Source organism: Rana temporaria, chromosome 10 (genome assembly GCF_905171775.1).
Source record: "Rana temporaria chromosome 10, aRanTem1.1, whole genome shotgun sequence".
Taxonomy (NCBI): domain Eukaryota; kingdom Metazoa; phylum Chordata; class Amphibia; order Anura; family Ranidae; genus Rana; species Rana temporaria.
Window position 1 is genome coordinate 107705712 of NC_053498.1, and position 27785 is coordinate 107733496.

Consider the following 27785-nt stretch of genomic DNA (forward strand, 5'->3'; position numbering starts at 1 on the left):
GGAGCAACAGGGACACCTTCAGACAACAGCTTTATCAATCTGAGGAGAGGGTAATATTAAATGCACTAGCAAATTTAGATGAACTTGGCCAGTGCTGGGACAGGGTCATCCAGTATCCTGAGCAAAGATTCCAAACTTCCTAGCCTTGTAACAGAATGAAGGTGCCCCCATCCCTACAGTAAACCATTGGGCCCAGGCCTCCCTCCCACCCCTTGTCCTGGTCCTGGACTTGACAAACAAATTAAAGCCAAACTCTAGCTTGTAAGCAGGTGTTTACAGGGCACCCCTGAATGTAATGCTGCTGCTGTAATATTTGCACTGTGTGGTTATGTAGACAGTCCAGGCTGCCCATGATGAGAAGGGGTTAACAGTGTCTGAGCTCTTTTCCAGGGGTTTTTCTGGGTCCCTCCCATGTTGTGGATGAATAAATAGAGGGGGAAGACTGAGAACAGAAAAAGAGGACTAGGGCTTGACCCACATGGGAGGACTCCTGAGCGTTGTAGTCCCGTCGGAATGCGGAGTCCCAGTTACAAGGTCACCCGCATGGGATCTCACCTGGAGCCAGGAAACTACCAGCAGTGGACTTGCACTGCAGGACTTTATTTACTTTGGGAAAGGTATGAACCAGGCAGCCTGAATTAGGTAGTTAGGGTTAAACATTGTTTTATGTGTGCTGTCCCATTGGGCTGTGCCACCAAATGGTCAGTAAAGGCACATTAACTGTTCCATGCCTAGTCTGAAGTTTATCCAAGGGAGTTCATGAAGGTATATAGTGTATCCAAAAGAACAGAACCTGTAACACACGTGCAAGGTAGAAAAGGAGAAGCTAGAGAGCCACCAAGGAAGGGTTAACCATACAGAGGAGTTGGCGGGAATGTCTAACATGTGGTTGCAATGGGTAACCAGGACTAGTGGAAATGCTGTAGCAGCCAGACAGTGAGAGAGAAAGAGAGAGGTAACAGGCATGGGTTATGGGTCCTCTAGTAGCGTGGCGGTCAGTGCTGGGGTTGGTGTTTGGACTCCTTCCCTAGCGGTTGGTGTCCTACAGCAGTGGTTCTCAACCCTGTCCCCAAGTACTCCCAACAGGCCATGTTTTGGAAATTTCTCTTAGATAAAATAGATGTACCAATACCAAGCCATTGACTCTGATTTAAAGCACCACTGCAAGATAAAGGAAAACCGGCAAACATGGCCTGTTGTGTGTACTTGAGGTCAGGGTAGAGAACCACTGCCCTACAGCATTCAAGACCGAACCCCAGGTACAGAGACCCCATGGACCTAGCTGCAGGTATGGGAGAGTGAAGGAGATCTGTGCTTAGTGTACATCAGGATCTCTAATCTGCCACTGGGAGTGAGGTGGCAGGGGAGCTGGGCTGGTGCAGAAAGGGGGCAGGCTCTGCATTTTTGTTTTCACACAAATAGTGCTTTCTTTTGGTGGTATTTTTATTTACCACTGGGCTTTTTAACCACTTAAGGACCGCCTCCTGCACATATACGTCGGCAGAATGGCACGAAAGCTCTGTGACCGTGGCCACGGGACCCGCGGACCCGATCGCCGCCGGTGTCCCGCGATCGGTCACAGGAGCTGAAGAACGGGGAGAGGTGTGTGTAAACACACCTTCCCCCGTTCTTCACAGTGGCAATGTCACTGATCGTCTGTTCCCTGATATAGGGAAAGGCGATCAGTGACGTAACACGTTTAGCCCCGCCCCCCTACAGTTAGAAACACATATGAGATCACACATTACCCCTACAGCGCCCCTTAGTGATAAACTCCTAAACTGCAATTGTCATTTTCACAGTAAACAATGCATTTTTATAGCATTTTTTGATGTGAAAATTACAATGGTCCCAAAAATGTGTCAAAATTGTCTGATGTGTCCGCCATAATGTCGCAGTCATGAAAAAAATCGCTGAAAAAATAAATATTAATAAAAATGCCATAAAACTATCCCCTATTTTGTAAATGCTATAAATTTTGCGCAAACCAATCGTTACCAAAAATATGTAGAAGAATACGTATCGGCCTAAACTGAGAAAAAAAAATTATGTATTTTTTGGGGGGTATTTATTATAGCAAAAATATTATTTATTTTTTCAAAATTGTCGCTCTATTTTTGTTTATAGCACAAAAAATTAAAACCGCAGAGGTGATCAAATACCACCAAAAGAAAGCTCTATTTGTGGGAAAAAAAGGACGCCAATTTTGTTTGGGAGCCACATCGCACGACCGCGCAATTGTCAGTTAAAGCGACGCAGTGCCGAATCGCAAAAACTGGCCAGGTCCTTTACCTGCATAAAGGTCTGGGTCCTAAGTGGTTAAACAAATGAAAAGTTACGGAAAAAAAAAAAAAAAAGTTCATAGTATGTTATGAAATTTTGCAAACAGGTAATTTTTCTCCTTCCCTGATGTGCGCTAATGAGGCTGCACTGATGGGTACTAATAGATGGCACTGATGAGGAGGCACGGATTGGGCACTGATAGGTGGCACTGATGGGTTCTGATAGGCGGCACTAATAAGCACTTATAGGCGGCACTAAAATATTATTATAAGCCCAATAAACGTTTACTGGTTGCATTAACTATAGGCTGTTATTTATGTAGCCAAATTTTTTTTACTGTGATTCTACTGGCACAAGCTTCCCACAGTCTCATTGGATCCACATATACCATATATCAGACACAACCTTTCCTACTGTTGAAAAGTGCATACTTTTCAGTTGCTCAATTTAAGGAATCCTTGAAAGTAAAGACTATACTTAAAAACTACATATCAGTTTTCACCTGCTGTTTGCAAATTTAACTTAGGTTTGGTAGTCTAGTTTCATGGACATAGGTCACCGAAATCTCATATGAAGGCCTGTCTGTTGTATATATGTATTTACCAGTAAACACTGAATACAGGCTTATCATTTAAGTCAGCAAGATAACACAGCATTCCCTGTGACCAAGATTGTTTGCAGAATGGCAAAATATTAAAGGTTTCTTTGCTTTGGCTAAAAAACAGACATGTCTGTGGTCAACATTACAACAGACTGTTTAGAAAAGAAAACTGCACTAAAAGTAGATTGAGGCAATCAAACAGGCCAAGTAAATGATACATAACTATGCACAAAATATAATGCTTGATAAGCCAAAATTTGCATTTTGAATTGGCCAACCTGCAAAATCGTTATGCAGAGACTTTATTCTACTTAGTCCCAACTGTAGGCTGTATGCAGTTGGGATAGGTTAGAATATACCGACTTTTTTATGCAGCTAGGAGTCACGGTATAGATATGCTGTATTTTGTTCACATACTAGTTTGTCATGGACCTAGACTTTCTCTATCTCAAGTGCATGTTAGGGACAGGGAGGTGACAGAACCGATTACCAAGGGTTCAGGGTCCAAAGCAGTATTTATGCTCCATCAGGTAAGGGTGACAAGACTTAAAGCGGGGGTTCACCCAAAAAAAAAAATTTAACATTAGAGTCAGCCGAGTTGTCAGAATGACAATCGGTTGTTTTTTTTTATTTTATCCCGTACATAACGTATTTTCACCGCCGCTTTCGGGTATGTCTTCTGCGGGACTGGGCGTTCCTAATGGATTGACAGGCTTCCGACAGTCGCATACTGCGCGTCACGAGTTGCAGAAAGAAGCCGAAACGTTGGTGCGCAGGCGCCGAATAGAGCCGACTCGCAGTCCGGCTTCTTTCGGGAAACTCGTGACGCGCTGTATGCGACGGTCGGATGCCTTTCAATCAATTAGAAACGCCCAGTCCCGCAGAAGACATACCCGGAAGCGCCGATGAAAATACGGTATGTACGGGGATAAAATTTAAAAAAAACAGCCGATTGTCATTCTGACAACTCGGCTGAATCTAATGTTACATTTTTTTTGGGGGGTGAACCCCCGCTTTAAAATCAGTGTCTGGAAATGTTTCTAGATTATAAAAGGCTAGTTTACCAACAGCTGTTATCTGGCTCAATAATAACACCTCCTGCTATGATCATGGTAGTCTCCCCCCAGGATATGATATCCCCTTTCAGACCGGATCTTTGGCACTTGCTTAAAGACATTATCTCTTCAGCACTCAGTAGATGACTCCAAAGATGGAGATGACTTATCTTTCCGTAGAAACCATTGTTATATATTCCCATAAGATCAAAGCGTTCCTTTGCCAGAAGAGCCACCCCTCCTGGCTTCACTGTGTACCCTTTCTGGGCAATCTTCTCCTTGCCTTGCAGGCCACTCGCAAAGAGATCTGTTCTTCCAGTGTCTGAGTCCCAGCGCAAACAGTAATGCACCCAGTCTTCAGTTGTATGGTGTATATTAAAGTCAACCAGTGTACCTCCCACCCACAGCCTAACATCAGACCCTACACTAAGGACAAGCTCGTTTTCAGAGCTTGTAGTGGAGTAGGAAAATACTTTTTGAGTGCCTTCGGGTTTGGTTTTTATCCACGAGCAGAGCGTGAATTTGGTCAGCTGGAGAGGTTTTGACAGCTGGATTTCAACATAACAAGCTGGGTACTTCTTGGAAAAGTGGAAAGATGGATAAAACTGTACAGCAGAAGCACCTGGAGGAGAAAAAACAATTCAAGATGTAATGAAATGAGATTAGAATGCTTTAAAACAAAAAGATAAACATTAGCCAGTGATGCACTGACCAGATTTTTATGACTGCCAGTACATCCTCAACAGGAAGACCTTCTCATTAAAGTGGTTGTAGAAATTTGGAAAGGCGTACTAGAGACACGTCCACTAGCATACAACAGCCAATGGACAAGATCTTCCTTACAAGAAGCCTTAGGCAGCGTTGTCTATAGGTGACTTACACACTAATGCCGCATACACACGGTCGGAAATTACAACCGAGTGTAGGCCCCATCGGACATTTTCTGTCGGAATTTCCGACAACAAAAATTTCAGAGCTGGTTCTCAAATTTTCCGGCAACAAAATCCGTTCTCGTAAATTCTGATCGTGTGTGGATAATTCTGACACACAAAATTCCACGCATGCTCAGAATCAGTAAGTAAGAGACGCACGCGCTTGATATGGTAAAACTAGCGTTCATAGTGAAGATAGCACATTCATCACGCTGTAACGGACTGAAAAGCACGAGGCTGAAAAGCGCAAATTGTATCTCACCAAACTTCTACTAACACGACAAGACAAGTTTGAGCCAACATCTGTCGGAAAAAAATCCAGGATTTTGTTGTCGGAATTAGTGTTGCTAAACCCAGGACTCAGCGTTCACTATGTATGGTCTCCCACAGTGCACAGAACATGGAAATGCAATTATTTTTGTAAATATAAACCTCCTGAGAAGTATGGAGAGCTAGAGCTAGTTTTTTCTTTATCAACCCTAAAGAGGTTGGGTAGTGGCACTGGAATTTACATACATAGTTGAACTTAGTTTGAGTTGCATTTCTATGTTTACTGTATATTTGTATACAGATGTCCAAATGGTGGCCTCCACTCTCTATTTGTAAGGTAAGTGCCCAGGTGCTCACCTGTAAGGAGATATCTATAGAAATCCAAAAATCTATAGAGGCACTCATGAGTCTTGCAGCAGAGATAATGCAAAGACAATAAAATGCGATAGATAGATAGATAGATAGATAGATAGATAGATAGATAGATAGATAGATAGATAGATAGATAAAAGGATCCTTCTTTTGGGCATACACTACATGATCACTTGCCTGATCGGCCCTTCAGAGGATCAGTTGCCACTCGTTTCTTCACATCTAGAAGTTCAGTCTCAATCAGGGTCAATTTAGTGCTGATATCATGCTGACATACGTCACCTGAAGATCAGGAATAAAGAAATAATCATGGTCAGAAAAGTAAAAAGAACTGTCTTATAGTCTTTCAGAAACATTACACTCCAGTACTTTATTTACTAATGCTGTACTCACCTTTTGGCATTTTTACTTTGAAGGATGACTGTACAACACGGTCATTGAGAGGCTGAGCATGGCGATAATCATTACGTAAGGTTTTATTGTGCCAATCCAACAGAGTGTTTTCCAGCAGCTTGATCTGCAGAATATATTGTACTTAGATTACCTATACAAGAAATAATGTCATATGCATGCATGTTATACTGTATATGTCTACTGTATATTTGGTTTCAGTCTTTCTTTGGGGAAACTCTAATAATGAGCATGAAAATACAACTCTGCTGATTGGCAGACCCCCCCCCCCCCCCCCCTCATAAGCAGCTGCATCTTGGACTTTCCTGCCAACCACCAATGTAAGAGGTATTTCTCCCCTGACAATCAATGTAAGGGCGGCTTTTCTCTAATGACCACCAACATAAGGGGCACTTCTCTTCTGATCATCAGCGTAAGAGAGAACTTTTCCATTAACCATCAAATGCAAGAGGGAAGTCTCTTCCGTGACCACCAAGGTAAAAGGGCATTTCTCCTCTGACTATCAAAGTAAGAGGGCATTTCTCCTCTGACCAACAATGCAAAGGGGGATTTCCCCAATGACTACTAATTTAAGGGGCTTGTAACGGACAGCCTGGCACCCAGCCTGTGTGCCTCCATGAAGATACAGCTTTCTCCACTCTGGAACCCTATATTATAGCTGAGCATTGCACCCAACTAGACAATACTAGCTTAGGTGCAAACTGGAACAGACTTTATTGTAAATTCACACAGAATATATACCACACAAATGCAGGTAAGAGCTTGATCACATTATCCCAAATAATGCAAACTGTAAACAGTAATATCAGCAGTACCTCTAACAGTACATACAGTATAATGAAAAGCTAACATAAACATATACACATAAACACATAAACATCCCACAATAGTTTGGTAAGGAGGTGAAGTGGACACAATACTAGCAGACAGAAACAATAGGTGACTCAATTAACAATGGGCAATCTCCTGCTTAGAGTCTCTGAGTCTAGGAGGGGGGTTGAAGCAATCAAAGCTGATTTGGGCACAAAGGCCCCAAATCTGTATCCAGGTCTTAGATTCCCTGAGTATGTGTGTTTTCTGGGAGACATAGACCCAAATCTGAATCAAAACCACTCCAAAGGTCCCCCAGGCACACACCTCCAAAATATTAGAGCCCCACTCAAAAGCCAGAGCCCATAGTCAGTAGACAAGAGGCTACCCTGCAGTCCCCTCCAGAAGCCCATGGGCTTTTCTTCACTGACATAAATATTCACACCCAACTTGGCTATGTGTACATTTTTTCAATAGAGAATGTAGGGGCTTAAAGACTCAGGGGGGGGGGATCCTTGTTATCTCCAATAGCAAAATGGCAAGGTTATATCTGTCAGTCTAGTCATGGCAGAAAGTGGCATATTTGAGAAGGCTATTTTGCCATTCGTAGTAAATGAAAAGGTTCTATTCAAGGTACAGTCTCTCACCCACAATACTCTAACTTTTCCTGGGGTCCTCTGCCATTCCATTCCACCGTTGGAGTCCCAACTTTGTGAAAACTCTGAGGCCTTGTACACACGACCGGATCTATCCGCTGGGATTTATCCGCAGATCAGTTCCAGCCGATAGATACGGTCGTGTGTACGGACGAGCGGACATTTATCGGCGGAAAAAAATCCAGCCGACGGATTTCAAGCGGATAAAAATTTCTTAGCATGCTAAGAAATCTATCCGCTTGAATCCTGTCTAGCGGATCGATCCGGTGGTCTGTACAGACTCACCGGATCAATCCGTCCGCTCCCCTCCCTCGCATGCGTCGTAATGATTCGACGCATGCGTGGAAGTCTTTACCTTTCAGCGTCGCGCACGTCGCTGCGTCATCGTCGCGGCGACGGCGCGAAACGTCACCGCGGATGGATTCCGCGCGGATTTCGATCTGATGGTGAGTACAGCCATCAGATCCAAATCCGCCAGAGGATTTATCCGCTGGAAACGGTCTGGCGGACCGTTTCCAGCAGATATCCTCTGGTGTGTACGGGGCCTCAGGTTCTCCCATTTACAGGGTTAAATTCTTTCTTTCCTTTTTCATGTGTCACTGCAATAAAAGTCACATGCTACCATATGCCTAGGGGCACTAGGTAATTACAGCATTCTCTGATGGAGCAATGGAGTGGAAATAGAGGACTACCAGTAGATGGAGAGTTGTTCTTTTCAAGAGAACCTGCCAGTTTGTCCTAAATGGGCACAGACAAATTCTTCTTTTTGGCCCCTTCCTGTGACGATTTAGTCTGCCAGTGTGGGAATTTTACCTGATTTTGAGACAGAATCACTTTTGAGTCAAACACAGTCCATAGCACATTCTCTGTACAGGGAGGAGTCGTCAGAGAACCCTGATAACGATAAAAGTTGTCCAAGTTTTCAGGAAGCATTGCCAGGGGATCAAGACTTTTTACTTTGGTCACTTGGCCTGAACACAAGAAAAAAACTGTATCAAAACAACTGTATCATTCAGAATTGAATAAGGGCCTGTTCATACTGTCCAGTTAAGTCCACTGCCAAAATGCCTGTCACTGCCCTGTGTGAAAAAAATCCCTAACAGATGCATTTAACCTGCAATTGATCTCTTTATGACCTGCATTTGACCTGCTTTAAGCAGGTTTTTTTTATTCCTATAGACTTGTATGGGGGGGCAGGATCACCAGGTATTTCACACAAAGAAAGACAGCCACCCCCCCAACCAGCCATCCACGTAACCCAACCACCCCCCGTCGAAAAGTCAATCGTCTGCCAGGCCCCCTGCCAGCCCCTGCTTCTCTCCCTGCATATCCTCCTCTCGGTGGTCGCATCTCCTCCCGGCCAAATAGGAGTTAGGACTCTATGCCAATCAGGTCTTAGGACACCTGGCCAATCGGGACTCAGGACCTGCTTCCTGATTTGCCGGTGGCTAATGTCACACAACTGGGTGGGTTCAGGGGTGCAGTGCTCTACGCCCCGAGCCCACCCTTTTTGAAGCCAATGAAAGCCTCACATGCTTTTAATTTTTTTTTTTAAAAGCCATTGGAAACCATACGTTCGGCACCCTGCATGTAGATTGGGGACCGGGTGCATGGATTAGTTGGGCAGTGCCCCTGCACCCCTAATGGACAGGCCACCACTGAACAGGATACTTTTTCATACAAGTACATGGTCAGAGGCGGCTCTAGGATGTGTGAGGCCTTAGGCAAAACTTAAACATGAGGCCCCACTCACGCCCATAATGGAGAAAAATAATTCAAGCAAGAAAAATGGCTGCAGAAAATGCATGGATCTAGCACACAGATGATCAGCAACACTTCCAGGGCACCCTCCTCACCCATTCAGCCAATGCACGAGAGGGGAGAGAGGGGGAGGTGAGAAAGACAGAGGGGTAATAGAGAGATCCGATGATGCCTACATTAGGATTGATCACAGGCAAATTAGGCAGCCGCGAGGCCCCTGTAAGAGCGAGGCCTTAGGCTACCGCCTAATTTGCCTAATTAGAGAGCCACCTCTGTACATGGTAACACAAACACGCAGGAATAAAAATAAAACACTTTAGGCTCCATGTATACTGGCTTAAAAAAAACATTGCTTCTACAGGAGTTTTGTGTTCTGCCTGTAGAAGCAGTTCAATGTTATACTGTGTCCCTGCACATTCAAGCCTCGTACACACGATCGGGTTTCCCGCCTGACTTTTTACCACCGGAAAACCCGAGGGGAAAGCCGAGAACCTGCTCAGTTCAGTCTTTTTTTTCTTTTTTTGTCCGGCGCATTTTGGGCAGTTCTTCCGTTGGAAAAACTGCGAGGAGCAGACACACGGCCAGGATACCCGGCCAAAAGCTCTCATTATAGTTTCCCCATCGGGAAAACTGATCGTGTGTACGAGGCTTAAGCCAAAATCAGCCATATTTTGAGCTTAACGTTTAGAGGCAGGAAAAAAAACTTTTGGTTTGTGTTCCTGATTGGAGCTTACAGCAGAAAAAACGTAAAGTTCTCCTAAACTCATCTAAACTTTGTACAAAAATTGCTCTATATGAGTGTTTTTTACTCCCAAGAGAACAGACATTTTTTTAAGCCCATGTGTGCATGGAGCCTAATGCCTTGTACACACGACCGGTTTTCACAACGAGAAAACTGCCATTTTTTATATTGGTCTTGAAAACCGGTCGTGTGTATGCTCCCTAGCAGTTTTCTCAACGAAAAAACTGCCCGCAAAAAAAATTGAATTGAAATTAGCTCTCTTTTTTTCTCATTTTGTTTCCCGTCAGTCCTTTTCTCGTCGCAAAAAGCGGTCATGTGTATGCTTTTCCGAGGTGACAAAAAACGTGCATGCTCAGAATCAAGTATGTAGCCCAAAAGCAGCCCAAAGGGTGGCGCTATTTGAAAGTAACTTCCCCTTTATAGTCCCGTCGAACGTGTTGTACGTCACCGCGCTTTGGTCGGATGTTTTTTTGCATGAACGTGTGTATGCAAGTCAGGCTGGAGAGGAATCACGTCGGGAAAAACGTTGTTTTTTTTCCTGCCGAGAAAAATGGTCGTGTGTACGAGGCATATGTCAGAGTAAAGAGATGCTGGAGGTTAGATGATATGTATTACAATGTTGAAAATGATTATGTGATTATAGAAAAGACAAAACTTTCCATATGGCATTGTTTGCCAGAAAGTGTACTGCCAAGATTTCTCTCCTTAGCTACAGAACAGAGGCAAATAAGAATCTGATATATACATTGCAAAAATCCTTGAAAAAAAATAAATTGTATTCGCTTTGGAGTTGTAATTTGCTTCAAGAAAATCCAAAATGGAATTGTTGGTGGGCATGTTATGATGTTAAAGTGGAACAGCAGTAAGCATGTATTTGAAGCTGGAAGGAGACAAAAAGGATATGTACACTTATCCTTCAAACAAGAGCAACTGCCCAAAGGCAAATTAGTACCTGCAAAGCGAATTGTAGCAAGTTTGGAAATTACGTCACTATAGTATGTGTTTTCAAAGTGTCCATCCTAGAAATGAAAGAAAGAAAAATCTGATCAGTAAAAGTTTTATAAAGTACAACACTCTAATGCCCCATTCACACAATCAGAAAATCGTACAAAAAATACAGCGTTCGAACCGATCGTACAATAATCTGATCTTTAGTACACAGCTTTCGAAAGCCGATCACAACAATTCTTGCAAAATAATCCGATGGGACAAGCACGAAAACATTTTTTTGTATTATATCAGATCATTTACACTGAGTGGCTCCGATCAACCTGTTCTGGGGTCCCACGGTGGCTCTCGCGGCTCCTCCCTGCATCAGATAACCCCCTTTGGGAAGCTCTCTCCCGAAGGGGTTACCTTGCGGGCGCGCTGCTGTGTCATATACTTGGCGTCCATAGACGCCGAGTGTATGACTGGGCTCCGCCCCCCTGGAGCCTGCGTCATTGGGTTTGATTGGCAGCAGCAGGAACCAATGGCTGCGCTGCTATCAATCTATCCAATCAAAGCCGGGACTCCAAGGAGAGAAGGACAGCGAGGATGCGCCCACAGAAATTCGGGGCTCAGGTAAGTAAAATGGGGGGTGGGGGGGCTGGGGGGCCGGACACTGCAATGTGTTTTTTCACCTTAATGCATAGGATGAGGAGCTTTTTTCCTTTTCTCCTTCTTCCCTAATTGGAACTGATTGGTTTGCTACTACGGTGCTTGCTTACGATTTGGAGTGAAAATATCTGGCCACGAGTGTATCCTGAATACATCAGATACTGACTGCGTCTAGGACAACCAACGTAAAGGATTGATACCCTGACGGCGACCAGAGAGGGCAATCGGCCCATAAGAGCCCTTGAGACCCCCCCACCGTATGGTGAGTTGCGGGTCCACTCCATCCGGTAAGAAGTATTTAACCTGTTTTCAAGTTCCTGGGGATTGCATCTTGAAATATATACTTGGTCCAAGTCTATCTGAAGGGGAATTACATTCATATTATCTTCACGGTGTATGGACTATATATATATATTTTTTTTTCCATTTCAGATTGGGACTTTGCTACAACAGTTTACAACTGCTGATAGTGCATTCTAATACTATACTCACTTATAATGTGTGTGGTTTAATACTGGAGAAACCATAGTGCTCACGTTTTGTGTTTGTTATTGTCACTTGGCCATTAGTTCTGCCACACAGGTGGTCCTTGTATGGGCGTTACATTTATTTTTTTCTTTCAAGTCTTTTTAAATCACTTGTTCATCCACAGGGTTTATCTATGCCAACTTGCTATAATATTTGTAACAGTGGTTAATATTTTTATATTCACTCACAGTGTGTGCGGCTCACCACTGGAGAAGCAATATTGCTCACGATTTGTATTTGGCTGTCCCATCAGTTCTGCCTTACAGGCAGTTCTCTTATTGGCGGTATCCTTATTTATTTATTTATTTGTTTTCAGGTTTTTAGATTCACTTGTTCACTCAGTGTTAATCTATATTCTGTTACAATAGCTCACAGCCGTTGTCAGTGCACTTTATCTTACCATATTCACTCACAGTTTGTGTGGTTCATTACTTGTGGAGCAATATTGCTCATGGTCTCTGTTTTTATATACGGTTGTGATTATCACTAGTCATTCAGCCGGCATACGAGTTCCGCCACACAAGCAGTTCTCTAATTGGCGCTACACTTATTTTTCACATTGATACATGTCCCATGGTGCAGGACCCAGGTCCTCAAACACTTTTTAGGACAATAACTTGCATATTAGCCTTTAAAATTAGCACTTTAGATTTCTCCCATAGACTTTAACAGGGTGTTCCGCGGCTTTTCGAATTTGCTGCTAACACCCAAAATTGTTCGTCGAACAGGCGATGTTCGAGTCGAACATGAGTTCGACTCGAACTCGAAGCTCATCCCTAATCACAAGACATATTAATATGCTACATTTCTAACCTGGGGTACCACATTCTTGGGAAGAATAATGCCGCGTACACACGATCATTTTTCGGCATGAAAAAAAACGTTGTTTTTAAAAACGTCATTTAAAATGATCGTGTGTGGGCTGCACATCGTTTTTCAGTTTCTGAAAAACGAAAAAAAAAAAAAATTCAAACATGCTGCATTTTTTTAACGTCGTTTTAAAAAAATTCGTTTTTCAGGTTGTAAAAAATGATCGTGTGTGGGCTAAAACAACATTTTAAACCCGCGCATGCTCAGAAGCAAGTTATGAGATGGGAGCGCTCGTTCTGGTAAAACTTTCCGTTCATAATGGAGTTAGCACATTCATCACGCTGTAACAGACAAAAAAGTGCGAATCGTCTTTTACTAACAAGGAATCAGCTAAAGCAGCCCAAAGGCGAATAGAACGTCCCCTTTAGAGTGCCGTTGTACGTGTTGTACGTCACTGCGCTTTGTTCATCATTTTTTTTAAACGATGGTGTGTGGGCAACGTCGTTTTTAATGATGAACTTGGAAAAACTTTGTTTTTTGGACATGCTGAAAAACAACGTTTTCTTTCATGCCGAAAAATGATTGTGTGTACGCGGCATTAGACAAACTCCCAGATATGGCTTTAAACTCTCTAATATTTTGCTACCTGCAGTAACTGGAATTTAGGTGCAAGGTGGAGTTCTCTTTATTTATGTGTAATGATACTGGTGAATATTTCTAAAGTATGAGTAAAGTAAGTTCATAATTTTGGGACCAACCACCAAAATGTGTCTACTACATTTATATCTTGTAAACATAAAAAAATATATTTGGTACATTCCCTAACTCTCAGGCCTTGTACACACGGCCAGACATGTCCGATGAAAATGGTCCGCGGACCGTTTTCATTGGACATGTCTGCTGGGATCATTTGGTCTGATGTGTGTACACACCATCAGACCAAATTCCCCGTGGACAGAATACACGGTGACGACGTGGTGACGTGGCGGCGACGATGACGCGGCGACGTGCGTGAACCCGGAAGTTCAATGCTTCCACACATGCATCAAATCACTTCGACGCCATGCGCGGGTTCTCGGGCCAGCGGACATGTCCGATGAGTCGTACTGACCATTGGACATGTCCGACGGACAGGCTTCAAGTGGACAAATTTTTGCTAGCATGCTAAGAAACTTTCGTCCGCTGGAAACCTGTCCGCTCCGCCAGGAAGCCGGTCCGGTAGGCCCTACACACGTAGTAACACACATAGTAACATGGGTTATATATTTGCTTATATGTTTTTTATTCTGTATACTTTATGTAGCTAGTATATATCCACTGGTAGACACCTTTATATTTGTTTGCATCTTTTAATTGCATACAAATATTTTTTAGCCAATGTGTAGATTTACTTAAAATGTACCACTCTTTGAGAAACAATAACATATAACTTGTACAGAACTTGCCTGAAAAGACCAATTAGGTTTAATGCTTCACTCTTTGGAAAAAAAAAAAGAATCTGATTGGCCACTATGGGTAGGTTTTTAATTTAGTTAGAGAAGTTTCCTTTCACTAGTTTTTATATAACTTACCTCATAAAGAAATGCAAGTACAGCAAGGCCTTCAGGCTTATCCACGGCCTCATCAAAGCTACTGTATAACTCTGAGTTATAGTTCACAATGTGCAGCTGCAATGACAAGTGAGGCAACATTAGTGTTAATTCATAAGCATGGATTGCATGACATACATGAAGAATATTACGTAGCACTCACCTCTGCCATGTACCTCAGCCCATCAATAGTATGCTCCGAGCCGCTAGTTTCCAGGTCAAGGCCACCCCAGTGTAGGTGCATCTGTACTGCAGTGTACACATGGGGGAGCCCTTTCCTAATTTTCATTGAGGATGGTAGTTGTATCTGCACTGAAATGAAGAACACAACTTTATCATGTACAGTCTTTGAGGATAACCCCTGTGTGCCTAAGGGTAAAAAAAATCTTAATGCCTAAGCCCAATTTTGCAACTTTGACATGTGTTAGTAAAACCCTACATATCATCACAATGACTTTGTGCATCCAGGTGGATTATACCTTGCTTTTTTCAGGACAAATTGTGCTTTTATTTGGTGGTATATAGTAATGGATATCGCCTTTTTTTTCTTATTATCTAAAGAAATCTTATCCATGTTTAAAAAAAAAAAGAATAAATCTTATCCAAAATACAAAAAAAAAATGTTTTTTTAATGTAACTGTATATTTCCTGATGCTATCATAACCTACCATCAAAGAATAACCCAATATAAATTCTCCTGCTCCTGACGATCACAGTGATACCATGTATGTGTATGTTATTGTTGTTGTTTGTACCCATAGTACAGTCCAGAAACAATAGTGCGCATTTTGCTTACCTAAAACACACTGACACAGATGCTAATTAAAAAATCCTGTCCAAAAATACTGACCCTGACCTTTGACCTTGACATTTGACCTTTGACCCTGACCCAAACACTAACACTGGGGCTGACCTAGATCAAACCTAATTTTTTTTTATTCACATGCTTTTTTCTATCTCTGCAAGGACAGAGAAAGATACAGGCCGGGATTCAGGAAACACTTACGTATCTTGAGATACGCAGCGTAAGTGCACAGATGCGCCATCGTATCTATGCGCCTGACCCTTAATACAAGATACGCCTGAAATGTGGCCCGATCCGACCGACGTAAGTCTCCTACACCGTCGTATCTTGGGCGCATATTTACGCTGGCCGCAAGGGGCGCTTCCATTGATTTACACGTCGAATATGTAAATGTCCTAGATATGCCGATTCACGAACGTACTTGCGCCTGTCGCAGTAATATACGCCGTTTATGTAAGGCGTACGTCCGGCGTAAAGTTATTCCACCTATAGGAGGCGCATCCCATGCAAAGGTATGGACAACGGAACAACCGTCGTATTTTATGTCGTTTACGTAGGACTACGTGAATAGGGCTGGGCGTAGGTTACGTTCAGTGATTCGACGTATCTTAGGCGTTAGGTCCGATGTGATTATGAGCATGCGCACTGGGAAGCGTCCACGGGACGGCGCATGCGCCGTTCGGCCATTCATTAGCATGGGGTCACGGTTCGTTTAAATGGATCACGCCCACTTCCTTCCCACTTTGAATTAGGCGGGCTTACACCGGCCAATTTACGTTACGCCGGCGCAACGTTGGGAGCGAGTGCTTTGTGAATACTGTTCTTGCCTCACTAAGTTACATCGGCGTAGCGCATCTGGTATAAATATGCGCCGAGCTACGTGAATCCGGGCAATCGGACAATCCGGGTCCTGATCATTAGAACAGGACCTGTTATTCTCGGGGAGACCCTGGTCTCTGTGCTGGGAGTGCGCCATGCAGTGCACTACCAGCAAAAGGGAGATACGCAAATATGCGGCCCCATGGAAAAAAAAGCCCAGTCCAGTGAAGCCACATATTTGCATATGGTCAGCGTGGAGGCGTGAAGGGGTTAAAGCTGAACTTTAGAAATGATCTTCATACTTGTACATTGGTCCACCTTGACACAATGTAAAGTATGAATATCTCACACTTGTATAAGTATGCAATAAAGAATACTCCCCTCTGTTCTTGCTACAACCCCCTTTTGGGCTGTAGTGTTGTTACGACTTTTGGGACAACGACTAGCATTATGCCCTTCTCTTTCTTTTGTGGTGATGGGTGCCTGGGTGGACAGACATAGTCTAATCACATACATGAGTTCAGTATTCTTATGTCCGATTGCTTACTCTGTTTTCTTTTTTCTTTGTTACTTGTTTAATGGAAGTTTGTTTGATTTCTCTGATTGTGCATATACATGGATGTACCCATTTGTTGCTTCAGTATATACTGTATGGAATTTACAGGCTTTTATTCTCCTGTGCTGTGACAATTCACTTTGTATAAGCTGTTTGTTGGACAGTACTTTGCCTCTGTATTGGCTTGATGGGTGTAATTTGTATGTGCATTTATTTTTCAATAAACTAAGTTTAAATAAAAAGTATGCAATAAAGTTAATTCCTGGAATTAAACTTTAAATTGACATTTGGAGCCACCCTTGAGAAATCTCTTCATTACCTCCTTTCTTTACTCTTGGCAGGTGTGTCTCAAGGGTAAGGCTACATAAGAAATCCTTTTAGGCCCCAATAAACTTACTCCTGTGTCAAAAACATTTATTTCATGTAAAAAGAGGCAAGCACACGCCCTTAAGTCTCAAAGAGCAGGAGAAACAATGTTGCCTTTAGCTGCCAAAGGTGCATGCAAAAGTGCCTACAGAAAAAGAGAAAATGTGTAAATACCTAAACAAAGGAAGATGTCTGCTGCGGTCCAGCATCTTCCTTGGTCTAGGTATTTACAAATGTTCTCTATTTCTGGAGGCAATTTGTAAATGCCTAGACCAAGGAAGATGCCCAACCTCAGCAGGCATCTTCAACATTTTCTGCTAATATGTGTTTCTCTCTCGAGAGGCATAAGTAGGCACGTTTACGTTTTGGTTCAACGCCAAGGTCAACTTAACAGGGAACACAAAGTTAGAAAAATAGTATTGCCGTAATTATTTAACTCTTGTCATTGATCTGGTAGGCAAAGTATGTAAGCAGACCTGTCTCCATGAATACTGACCACTTCAAATTAAAATCATGTAGCGTCACCATTAAGTTTGCTGTTTGTACCCATTACCACCCCTGACAGCTATGATTTTAATAGAGGTTGAAAAGCTGTTTTTCTTTTTTTTTTTAATACTAAATACAAGTGATGGTTAGACTCACAGAGAGAATACTAAACATCAAAAGCTTGTGTCATTAAAGTGGTGTCCCTGGCATTTGGAAAACGTACCTATTAATAGCCAGATATAACCTAAATGTTGTATTCAGAGTTCATGATAATGCCCTACAAAGACATGCCTGCCCACTGCACGTGGGTATGTACTGAATTTTTTAGCTACATGGTACCAGACCTTTGTAGACAATTGACAGGATCAGAATTGCATGCCAAGCACCCTTTTTGTTACTTTTTTTTTTAAATAAGTTTCTAGGAATACTATACATTAATGCATTCTGTGATTTTGAATACAGTCAATATATACTGTTTTTAGGAACTATTCAAAAAAAAAACACACTGATAGCTTAATCCTTTTAGTCAATGTTTTACTTTGGGTGGCGTTATCATGCAAGCCCTTAAAATATATATTTGGCTGGTTAAACAGAGAACCGCTTGTACTTTGTCATCATTGTACCTTTTAAGCAAATATTGTTCCTTTTAAACAAATAGTAAGAGTTTTGTTGTCCGATGCTTACAATTTTGGCAGAATCAGATGACTTTTGCAAAGCTTTTGGGGGTCACCATCATTGGAAATTTTAGTCAATATTTTTCAGGGGCGAGGAAAGGGTGTAGTTTCAGGTGTTTGTCACAAATATGCAGTATCTGTTGTTAAAGACTGGGTGCCGACATACGGTATACACTATACAAAGTGGAAGCTTCTGCTCTCAGTTCAAAATCCTAATCAATTAGCTGCTGCATGTGCCTAATGTTGGATGTGCCTAAGATAAAAATTCACCAGGGTGAAGGCGGTGCCTGTCTGTTTGGAATTTGACCAAAGTTGAGCACAAGGTGTAATAGCTCAGAGGAGGCTGTATATTGCATAAATTCTATATAGATATACAGTATATAGAGATTGTCTGCCTAGAATTGCCATATTTTGCACACTGCTCCCTGTCTATGTGGATTATCCTATTTGAGTTCCTTTGGTGAACTTTAGTTGCTGACTTACCTGAATGACCGTTATTGGTGATTGCGAAATCTCCATGCAATGGCCCATCATACCCTTCAAGTTCAAATAAGGACATTTCGTTGTTGTATACAACCTTCTTTTTTTGGATGTCAATGGGAGATTGGTGTTTTGCTCCACATAGCAGATACTTTTTTGCCCAGTTTGCTTCATCCACCTCTCCTTCTGTCAAAGGTATATAAAATAGTCAGTTAAATAGAATCACAACCTGTGTATGTAAAATTATATTATGATAAATAGCTTAACCACTGTACTATTCTACTGTATAGTATAAGCTGTTTGCTATAGTGGTTAGTGAAGTATATGTTATGGTCATATATTTGTGCTGGTCAGCTTAACGCTCAGGAAGGGGGTATGCCTCTAAAACATAGAAAAGTGACGGTAGAAAAAGAGTAGTTCATCGAGTCTGCTCATTTTACTTATATATTTATTTTTTTATTTTCATTAACATTGTTGTCTGACTATAGATCTATGTTTATCCCAAGCATGTTTGAAGTCATTTACCGTTGACTCTCACTACCTCTGTTGGTAGTTTATTCCAAACAGCAACTACTTTCAATAAAATAATACTTTCTAATGCCGCGTACACACAATCGGAACTTCCGACAACAAATGTTCGATGGACGCTTGTCGTCGGAAATTCCACGGTTTTGTTGTCGGAATGTCTGATCGTGTGTACGCGGCATAAGAGTCGTTTTGAACTTTCTTTCAGTTTGAGGTCATGTCCCAGTTGATTTTGGTTTCATATTGAAAAGACTACCTTCCTAAACCATATTCACCCCCTTGATGTATTTAAAGGTTTCAGTCATGTCTCCCCTTTCCCTTCTTTCCTCCAGACTGTACATATTAAGTTCCTGAAGTTGTTCTCAATATGTTTTATCCCCCACACCTTTCACCATTTTTGTTACCTGTTTGGACTCGTTCTATCTTTTAATATCTTTCTGTAAGTGAGGTCTCCAGAACTGGACACAGTATTCTAAATGAGGTCTCACTAAAGATCTATACAGGGGAAAAAGGACATCCTTTCTCTGGCTCCCTCTAGTGATGCATCCTAGTATTCTATTAATTTTTACTACTGCTTGTTCACACGGTTGGCTCATTTTGCATCTCCAAATCTTTTTCTTCTGTAGTGATAGCTAACACTGTACCCCCAATTGTTATACTCCCTCAGAGAGAGATCCCTAGGTACATTATTTTACATTTAGAAATATTGAACTGCAGTCTCCACTGGTTTGACCAATCTTCCAGCAATGCCAAATCATGTTCCATGTTACAGACACCTCCAGGCATTTCAACCCTATTATGCACATCAGCAAAAAGACATACCTTGCCCAACAAATCTTTAGTTCTATCACTTAAATTTAGGTTAAATAGAACAGGACCCAGTACATAACCTTGTGGTACACCACTAGTGACTGTTCTTTGTTCTGAGCAGGGCTGTCTTAATGAGAGGGCACACCTGGGCACTGCCCAGGGGCCCCAGCTGCATGGGGCCCCTGCACTTTCCCCAAAACCGCTGGTCCTTGAGCCCACGCCTCCCCAAAATTGGGGGCCCCATGATGGCACCAAGAGTAATACACAGGGGAGGCAGGCTGGCAGTGGTGCGCCGTGAGGTGCAGAACGATACCTATATTACAGCCAGCAAGGAGGGGCAGGGCGGGAACGCCAGTGATGCTCTGACCCAGCCCCATGCAGCTTGAATGCTCGGGACACGAAGGCTGCAGGGTAGGAGCTGGAGTGGCAGCTGCTGAGTCAGCAGCACTGAGAGCACACCTGCGGAAGTAGCATTGTGGATGGTGTCATGTTGAGCCCAGCTGTCCAGCACTGTTTGCACCGAAAAGCTTGGAATGCCCAGAGGGATGCTCCCTTCTCTGCCTGCTTGATTGGTATAGGTAAGTGCAATGCTGGAGGTGGGCACAGGGATAAAGTTTACATGCACTATATCTCCACTGGAACAGGGGGTACTACATGGATGGAATAATGGTGATGGGGGATATAAAGGGTGTATGGGGAATTACAATGCTGAGGGGGATCAGGGGTGTATAGGAGGTAGCAATTCTTATCTAATGGTATATGGTTACAGTGCAGGGGGGGTGTAGAGGGATCAGAGTGCTGGGGAGATATCTGGGGTGTAGAGGGATCAGAGTGCTGGGGGGATATCTGGGATATAGAGGGGTCAGAGTGCTGGGGGGATATCTGGGGTGTAGAGGGGTCAGAGTGCTGGGGAGATATCTGGGGTGTAGAGGGGTCAGAGTGCTGGGGAGATATCTGGGGTGTAGAGGGATCAGAGTGCTGGGGAGATATCTGGGGTGTAGAGGAGTCAGAGTGCTGGGGAGATATTTGGGGTGTAGAGGGATCAGAGTGCTGGGGAGAAATTTGGGGTGTAGAGGGGTCAGAGTGCTGGGGGGATAATCTTGGGAAAAGGGGAAGCTCCGCTTGTCTGCCTCCTACCTACTTAAAGTCTGTGTACCTGCACTGTCTCCATTGTAGGGGCCCCAAAACATTACTTTGCCCAGGGGCCGATGATGCTATTAAGACGGCCCTGGTTATAAGTAAACCCCCATTTACCACCACACTCTGGTATTTATCCTTTAGCCAACTGCATATCCACTGAACCACCCAAGAGTTAAGTCCTAGCTTGTACATCTTTTGTATTAGGTCATTATGTGGAACTGTATCAAATGCCTTGCGGAAATCAAGAAATGCTATGTCCACAGCACCACCCTAGTCCAAAACACCGGTAATATAGTAAATAAATTCAATCAGATTAGTATGACATGATCTTCCCTCTGCCATGTTGCTTTGGGTCCAGCAAGCTGTGTATGTTTAGATGATCAATGATCCTTCTTTTCAGAAGTGATTCCATTAACTTGACTACAATTGACGTTAAACTCACTGGCCTGTAATTGCCAGCTTCTACCTTGCTGCCCTTCTTGTGGATAGGTACAATATTAGCTGTCTGCCAGTCATGGGGAACTTCTCCTGTTAAGCCGCGTACACACAGTCGAAATTTCCAATGGAAAAAGTCTGATGGGAGCTTTTGCATCGCATATTCTGACCGTGTGTATGCCCCATCTGACTTTTTCAGTCGGAATTTCTGACGGACTTAAACAGAGAGCAGGTTCTCTATTTTTCCGTCGGAAATTCCAACTGCGTTTTGCCCGGTTAAAAGTCCAGCCGTGTGTACGCGGCATTAGAAGAGAATGATTAAAAAGAGCCATTAATGGTCCAACAACTATATCTTGAAGTTCTCTTATAACTCTGGGGTGAATATCATTAGGACCCATTGCTTTATTTAGCTTTAATCGAGGCAGTTCCTCTGCTACCTCTGTCTCCAGAAATCCTAGAAATAAACCGTCATTACTAGAACCAATATGATTCTCCAACTTGTTATGGTTAGTGCAATTTATTTTGGCCTTTACTATCCTACTTACCTCTTTAGTGAACAATATTTGTTTTTTTGTGCTTACTAACTTGCCCAACATATAATCTAGTTGTCTCCAGAATGGTAGACTTTAATAGTGCCCACTGATTACTTACTCCTGTCATTTTACACCAAACTTTCAGTAAATTTTTTCGAAATTTCCTAATTTCAGCAAAAACATGTCAGCATTGTGGTATTGCTTGTCAGGTCACAAGACTCCTGCACTGGATAGTGTCTCGTGGATTTTAACGCTCTTATACTTTCAACTTTTGTAAGTATCCATTTTGCCATAATTTATGTTTCAACACAATAAATCTTTGTTCCAGCTCCTGTCCCCTTTCCTCCCGATCCCCCCTCCTTTTGACAGCGGACAGGGGTTCTTCTCCCCACACCCGCTGTCACTTTTTGAAAACAGCTTGGCTGTGCAGGGCTCTGCCCACACAGTCGTAGCATTCATTCATTCACTCACAGATTCTTGTGAATGAATAAACTACAAATACCATATTCCAGATGGTAGATGGAATTGTAGCTTCTATGAGTTGTGGGGGTGCTGATGAGTGCTCTCATAGTCCATTGACATGTCCTCCCTCTTTCAAATAGAAAGCCTGTACAGAGGTACGAGCTCAAAGCTGGAGGACATGTCTGCAGGAGCCCACATTACACTTTGATCTACTGATTGTGGGTGCAATGCTATTCAGACCTTTTCAGGAAAAGTTAATGCACATTTTTTCTGTGTGTTTATTATTTTTTCTACAAAGGTGAACGTATCCTTTACATCCAAAAGCAAACATTTATCATATTTCAGCTTACCAATTTTGTATATGTTGGCTGCATTTGTTTTCTTTTTTAGATTTATTTCCCTTAAAGTAGAACTATAGGCAAAACTTTTTTTTCCCCCATTGTGGATAGAGCAAGGGAGGATTATAACGCCTGTCAAATTTTGTTTTTGCTATTCACTTCACTTCCTGTCCCATAATCAACCAGAAAGTGAGAGGAAATCCCTGCGAATGAAGGGAATTCCTTGGGGACCCGCATGCAGGGCTCAAGTCCTGCGGGAACGCGTGGGAACGGAGTTCCTGCACTTTTTTCACGCAGTTCCCTTTGCAGGACTAAAGCAGCCGAGCCGCCCGAGCCAATCCTTCACTAAGCGGCGATGCCCAGCTTGACTCACTGTCAGGGGCAGGCGAACCTTAGTAATCCTTTATGTTACTGGCCTCTTCCTGTATATGGATTCATCGGGTAGTGTGCGGGTATTCCGTCACTTCCTCGATGCCGCAATGTCTCCTGGGAGCTTTTGTCATTGTTCCCAGGAGACATTGCGGAGGTCTGCCGCGAGTTATCGCGGGATTTAGAAAGAACTTGCTTTAACAAAAAAAACATGCGCTTTAGTAATTATGCATATGAGCGTATCATTTTTTTTTTTTGTGGGGGAGTGGATATTGGGTGGGAGTTCCCACACTTTTTTCCCCCAGGACTTGACCCCTGCCCGCATGTCACCATAACTAGTATCCCTATTGGAAGATTACCCCTCTATTACTTTTCTGGGTAAAAACACAAATTTGGGGATTTTAGTCAGCTGACATCTGCCGCTCCACAGAAGAGACTGAAGGGTCCGATCAGGTCCACCTAAAACAGACAGACGGACCTGATCGGACAGTCCGTGTGAAAGGGCCCTTACACTCTCTTCCCCAATCCTTCTATATTGGTTATACCTTAAACATTTGATATATAACTACAGTGTCCGGTGATGATAAATATCTAGCTATAGAGCCCTGGCAAGACAATGACCTTTATGAATATGTAACTGGATACTTATAAAATGCAAAATCGGCCAATTTCTACTGATACGTCTGTGACTTTGTTGAATTTTATAAAAATAAAAAAAAATAAAAAAATCTCTGGAGATGCCCAAAGCTTTTTTTTCACTTATGGTCAGATGTGTTGAACATGGTTAACATGTTTTTTCATACCACATTTCTTCTAGATCCTAAGGCCCCATGTACACTGCTGCTGTTAAACCGACGTTCAGAGGCAGTTGGATGTTTTTTTCAACTGCCCCTGAACACATTCAATGTTATCTTATGTGACTATGTACACAGTTTTGTTTACAGACATTTTTAGGCAGTAGCTTTTAACAGCGTTTCTTTGAAAGCAAAAAAAATAGTTCAGACACTGGAGATTTCCATGTTTCAGACGCCAAACGTGGCTAAACGTTTTTTCATTTTTGCCAATTAGGCGTTTTTTAGAAACGCTTCTAAACGCAAATGTGGCAAAACGCTGCTAGACGCGGCATGTTAACGGACATTTTAAACGTGGGTTACTATCTGTGAAGTTTACTAATTTAGGAGCAGTTGTAAAAACGTCCCGTGTACATGGAGCCTAAATTGTACCTGCTTGGCTTAATGGATGACAAGTTGATTCTGCTCATGGTGTGGACACCTGTACACGGGACAGTGTTTTGAAGTGAATGGGGGAATTGTTACCAATTGAGCTATTGTATTCTGCCATAGAAGGGGTTGTCCAGCTATATTTGAAAAACTGTGGAGGGATTGACTAAAAGTCCCTGGTCTAGCCCCCTCTCATTAATTAGTAATAGACTACAATCCCAAAATAGCTTGACCTCTTGTTTTTTACTCCCAGGCACCCCTTGGGTTGTCTGCACTAGTTGGGGTGATAGGCCTCTTCATATCTTCTTTGTTGTTGAGCTACATCTGCTCTCACAGATATATATATATTTTTTATGACAGCTGCTATAGGAATAGGAGCATATCCTGTCAATATATATCATTTACAGTGGATATACAGAGAAGGGTAAGAGGTCACAAGCCTCGGGACTTTGACGGTGACACTCTTACCCTTCTCTGTATATCCATTGTTACCAGGGATTTGGTGTCTGTATCCCTTTATGCTCACTCATACCTATATAAAAAATTATATCATTTACAGTGTTTACTAATCAATGGACAACAGATAAAGGCTAATGTATGTTTCAGAGAAGTTACGTATAGTTATAATTTTTTATTTTTTTTTGTGGTTGGGGGAGAAGGAAGGGAGGGTAACTAACCATACTGGTTCCATTTGTTCGTGCACTACTAAAAATTTACCTGGTTTAAAAAAATATATAAATCAGTTGAATAGACCCCTTTTGTGGACAATCATTTTCACTGGATTGAATGTAAAGATATTAACAAACAAGTGTACGATTGAAAGTATATTCACCGAAATTAATATTTCCAAAAATGTTATTTGGCTCCAAATAAGACATAAAATTGATGTGTGTGATCTGTGTGTAAGATCCGTTTTAGATCCAGCAAGTGAAGAGACAGACTTAACAGGAACAAGCTTTCTCACCCCAAATATTTAAACTTATGGTGGCAACTATTTTTTTTGTTTTTTTCAATAAAAAGGCACAAAAGCATGATCACCCAAGCATGCAGGTTAATGTTAATAGGGTATGTCTAGATACCTCAAAATTCTCTATATAACAGTAATTCATCTGTTAAAAAGCAAAAGCAGCAATAAATAAATGGAACATTTTGAAAGAATAATTGATCAATAATTGTTATTAATATTGAAAACAAATTAAATACAAACTTGGTATATGAGTCCTAGTATATTCTACTATTTTCTGTTCTATGCAATCCCAATTGACAGAGCTAACAATTAAGAATTACTGCTTTTGTAATTGGAATGAGAGCTCAGTTACTGTTGTGTTCCAAGGTACTGAACGATACCCTAAATTTGTGCCTACTCTATGTACAGAATATTTTGTATCCTTGTTCTTTGAAAATGTAATAAAAACGATTGAAATTAAGAATTACTGCTTTTCGGCAATCCCATACTATAATAACAGTTAACTCATTAATATCCTTAGACAGTATAAAAACTATTTTAAACAATACACTATAGAATAACAAGGTTATGATTTTTCATAGTTACCCGCTATAAACAATACACAAAGAACCCCAAAAAAGTTCCAGGCTTATTTATGTTATTATCACATAGGTCTTACCTTGGTATGTCCATTCCACTACATGGGAGTGACAAATGAAGAAGAGAGAGAGAAGTATATAGAAGCTCAGTTGCATGGAGCACCTCATGGCTGGGATAGTAAGTGTGTGTGTCTCATAGGATGGTGACCTGGCTTATATTCTACAGCTCTGTATGTGTAAATAGTACCAATTTAAAAGTCTGCAAACGATGATTCTCCCTCCCACTCTACAAATAGGCCAGTCCCCCACACCCACTCCTCTCTTCTATTTACCTAGAGGAAAGAGAGTTCATATAAATCACAGATCTACCCATAAGAGGCTTTCATTGATTGACACATAGAAGCTGGTTAGGTTTTATTAGCCTGGTTTGTGGAGTCAGTGTCATCACCCCACCCTGTGCTGTGTTCTTAACCTACCTGGGAATCACTGGTCTATTGCCTACTTTATGTGTACAGCTCCCAGGTCAAGCCCCAAAACATACAAAATCTGCCAAACTGTAACAACAGTTACTGGAACTAACTAAAATAGAACCGCTGGAGCAAAATGTGCCTTTGGCACTATATTGAGAGATGTGTAGTCAGGGGAGGGCTGGCAGGGGGGGGCAGGGAGGAAATCTCCCCCCGGGCTGGTGACACTCTGCACAGCTACCGGCCGCCACTACCAAATGCTGTTTTTGCAGAGCAGGAATATGCCTACTGGAGCTCTGTTAACACAGGTCACGGCCGCTGCTCACCTCCCACTGTGCAGCCGTGCTGGTGTCAGCTCCGAGGTAGATGGCTGCAGAGCTGAGCTATGTCTCGTCTCACACATAGCTCAGCCTCAGCGCACACCAGCGCTGACATCCCCTTCTCTCTCTGCACAGACATGAGATAGAGGTCATCTGCTCCTCCTCCTTCTGAGTCTGCCCTGCCCACACTCCCCGGGCATGTGTGGGCACTGGACAGGAAGTTTGAACCCAAAAAAGCATCAGACAGCCTGCCTGCGCCTCAGCCTCCATCCTGATAAGCTCACACTCTCTAGTCTCTCCTGCCTCCCAGTGTATAAAAAGGGGTGCTCTGTGGAATTTGTTAAAGGGGAGGGGGGGCAGGCTTTGGTGACAAGAGACCCTCTTTACACAATAGTCTACAGCCTGCACCCCTAAATCAAGTTTCCCAGAACACCCCTTACATCAGATCTGATGTGTATGGGGTCTGTGCGGACTCTGATGTAAGGGGAGGCTCTGTGCGGACTCTGATGTAAGGGGAGGCTCTGTGCGGACTCTGATGTAAGGGGAGGCTCTGTGCGGACTCTGATGTAAGGGGAGGCTCTGTGCGGACTCTGATGTAAAGGGAGGCTCTGTGCGGACTCCGAAGTAAGGGGAGGCTCTGTGCGGACTCTGATGTAAGGGGAGCCTCTGTGCGGACTCTGATGTAAGGGGGGCCTCTGTGCGGACTCTGATGTAAGGGGGGCCTCTGTGCGGACTCTGATGTAAGGGGGGCCTCTGTGCGGACTCTGATGTAAGGGGAGCCTCTGTGCGGACTCTGATGTAAGGGGAGCCTCTGTGCAGACTCTTGTGATCATGAAAAATCGAATGCCCTGTGCACACGATCGGTTCGTCCGATGAAAACGGTCTGATGGATTTTTTCATCAGATATCCGATGAAGCTGACTTTCATCAGTCTTGCCTACACACCATCAGTTAAAAAAACGATCGTGTCAGAACGCGGTGACGTAAAACACAATGACGTGCTGAGAAAAATGAAGT

At 42.7% G+C, this 27785-nt stretch overlaps 1 protein-coding gene across 1 annotated transcript; it reads right to left on the reverse strand.

Moving 5' to 3' along the window:
- Positions 1 to 3883: 3883 nt before the first annotated feature.
- Positions 3884 to 26218, reverse strand: LOC120915438 (carbonic anhydrase 6-like). Its single transcript, XM_040325940.1, has 9 exons — positions 26063 to 26218; positions 18609 to 18791; positions 14583 to 14731; positions 14402 to 14497; positions 10846 to 10912; positions 8204 to 8361; positions 5907 to 6030; positions 5691 to 5795; positions 3884 to 4561 (listed from the first exon to the last, which is right to left on the reverse strand). The coding sequence occupies exons 1-9, from the start codon at positions 26148 to 26150 to the stop codon at positions 3945 to 3947; spliced, it is 1587 nt and encodes a 528-aa protein (XP_040181874.1). The 5' UTR covers positions 26151 to 26218; the 3' UTR covers positions 3884 to 3944.
- Between the last annotated feature and the right edge of the window lie 1567 nt (positions 26219 to 27785).

What these genes read in the sequence shown, in the direction of transcription:
- LOC120915438 (XM_040325940.1), bottom strand. Translation starts at nt 26,150, where the DNA reads ATGAGGTGCTCCATGCAACTGAGCTTCTATATACTTCTCTCTCTCTTC. An exon ending in CACCAATAACGGTCATTCAG is followed by an intron (nt 14,732 to 18,608) that starts GTAAGTCAGCAA and finishes TCTTCATTTCAG; the next exon opens with TGCAGATACAACTACCATCC. An exon ending in TGCTACAATTCGCTTTGCAG is followed by an intron (nt 8,362 to 10,845) that starts GTACTAATTTGC and finishes TCTTGTGTTCAG; the next exon opens with GCCAAGTGACCAAAGTAAAA.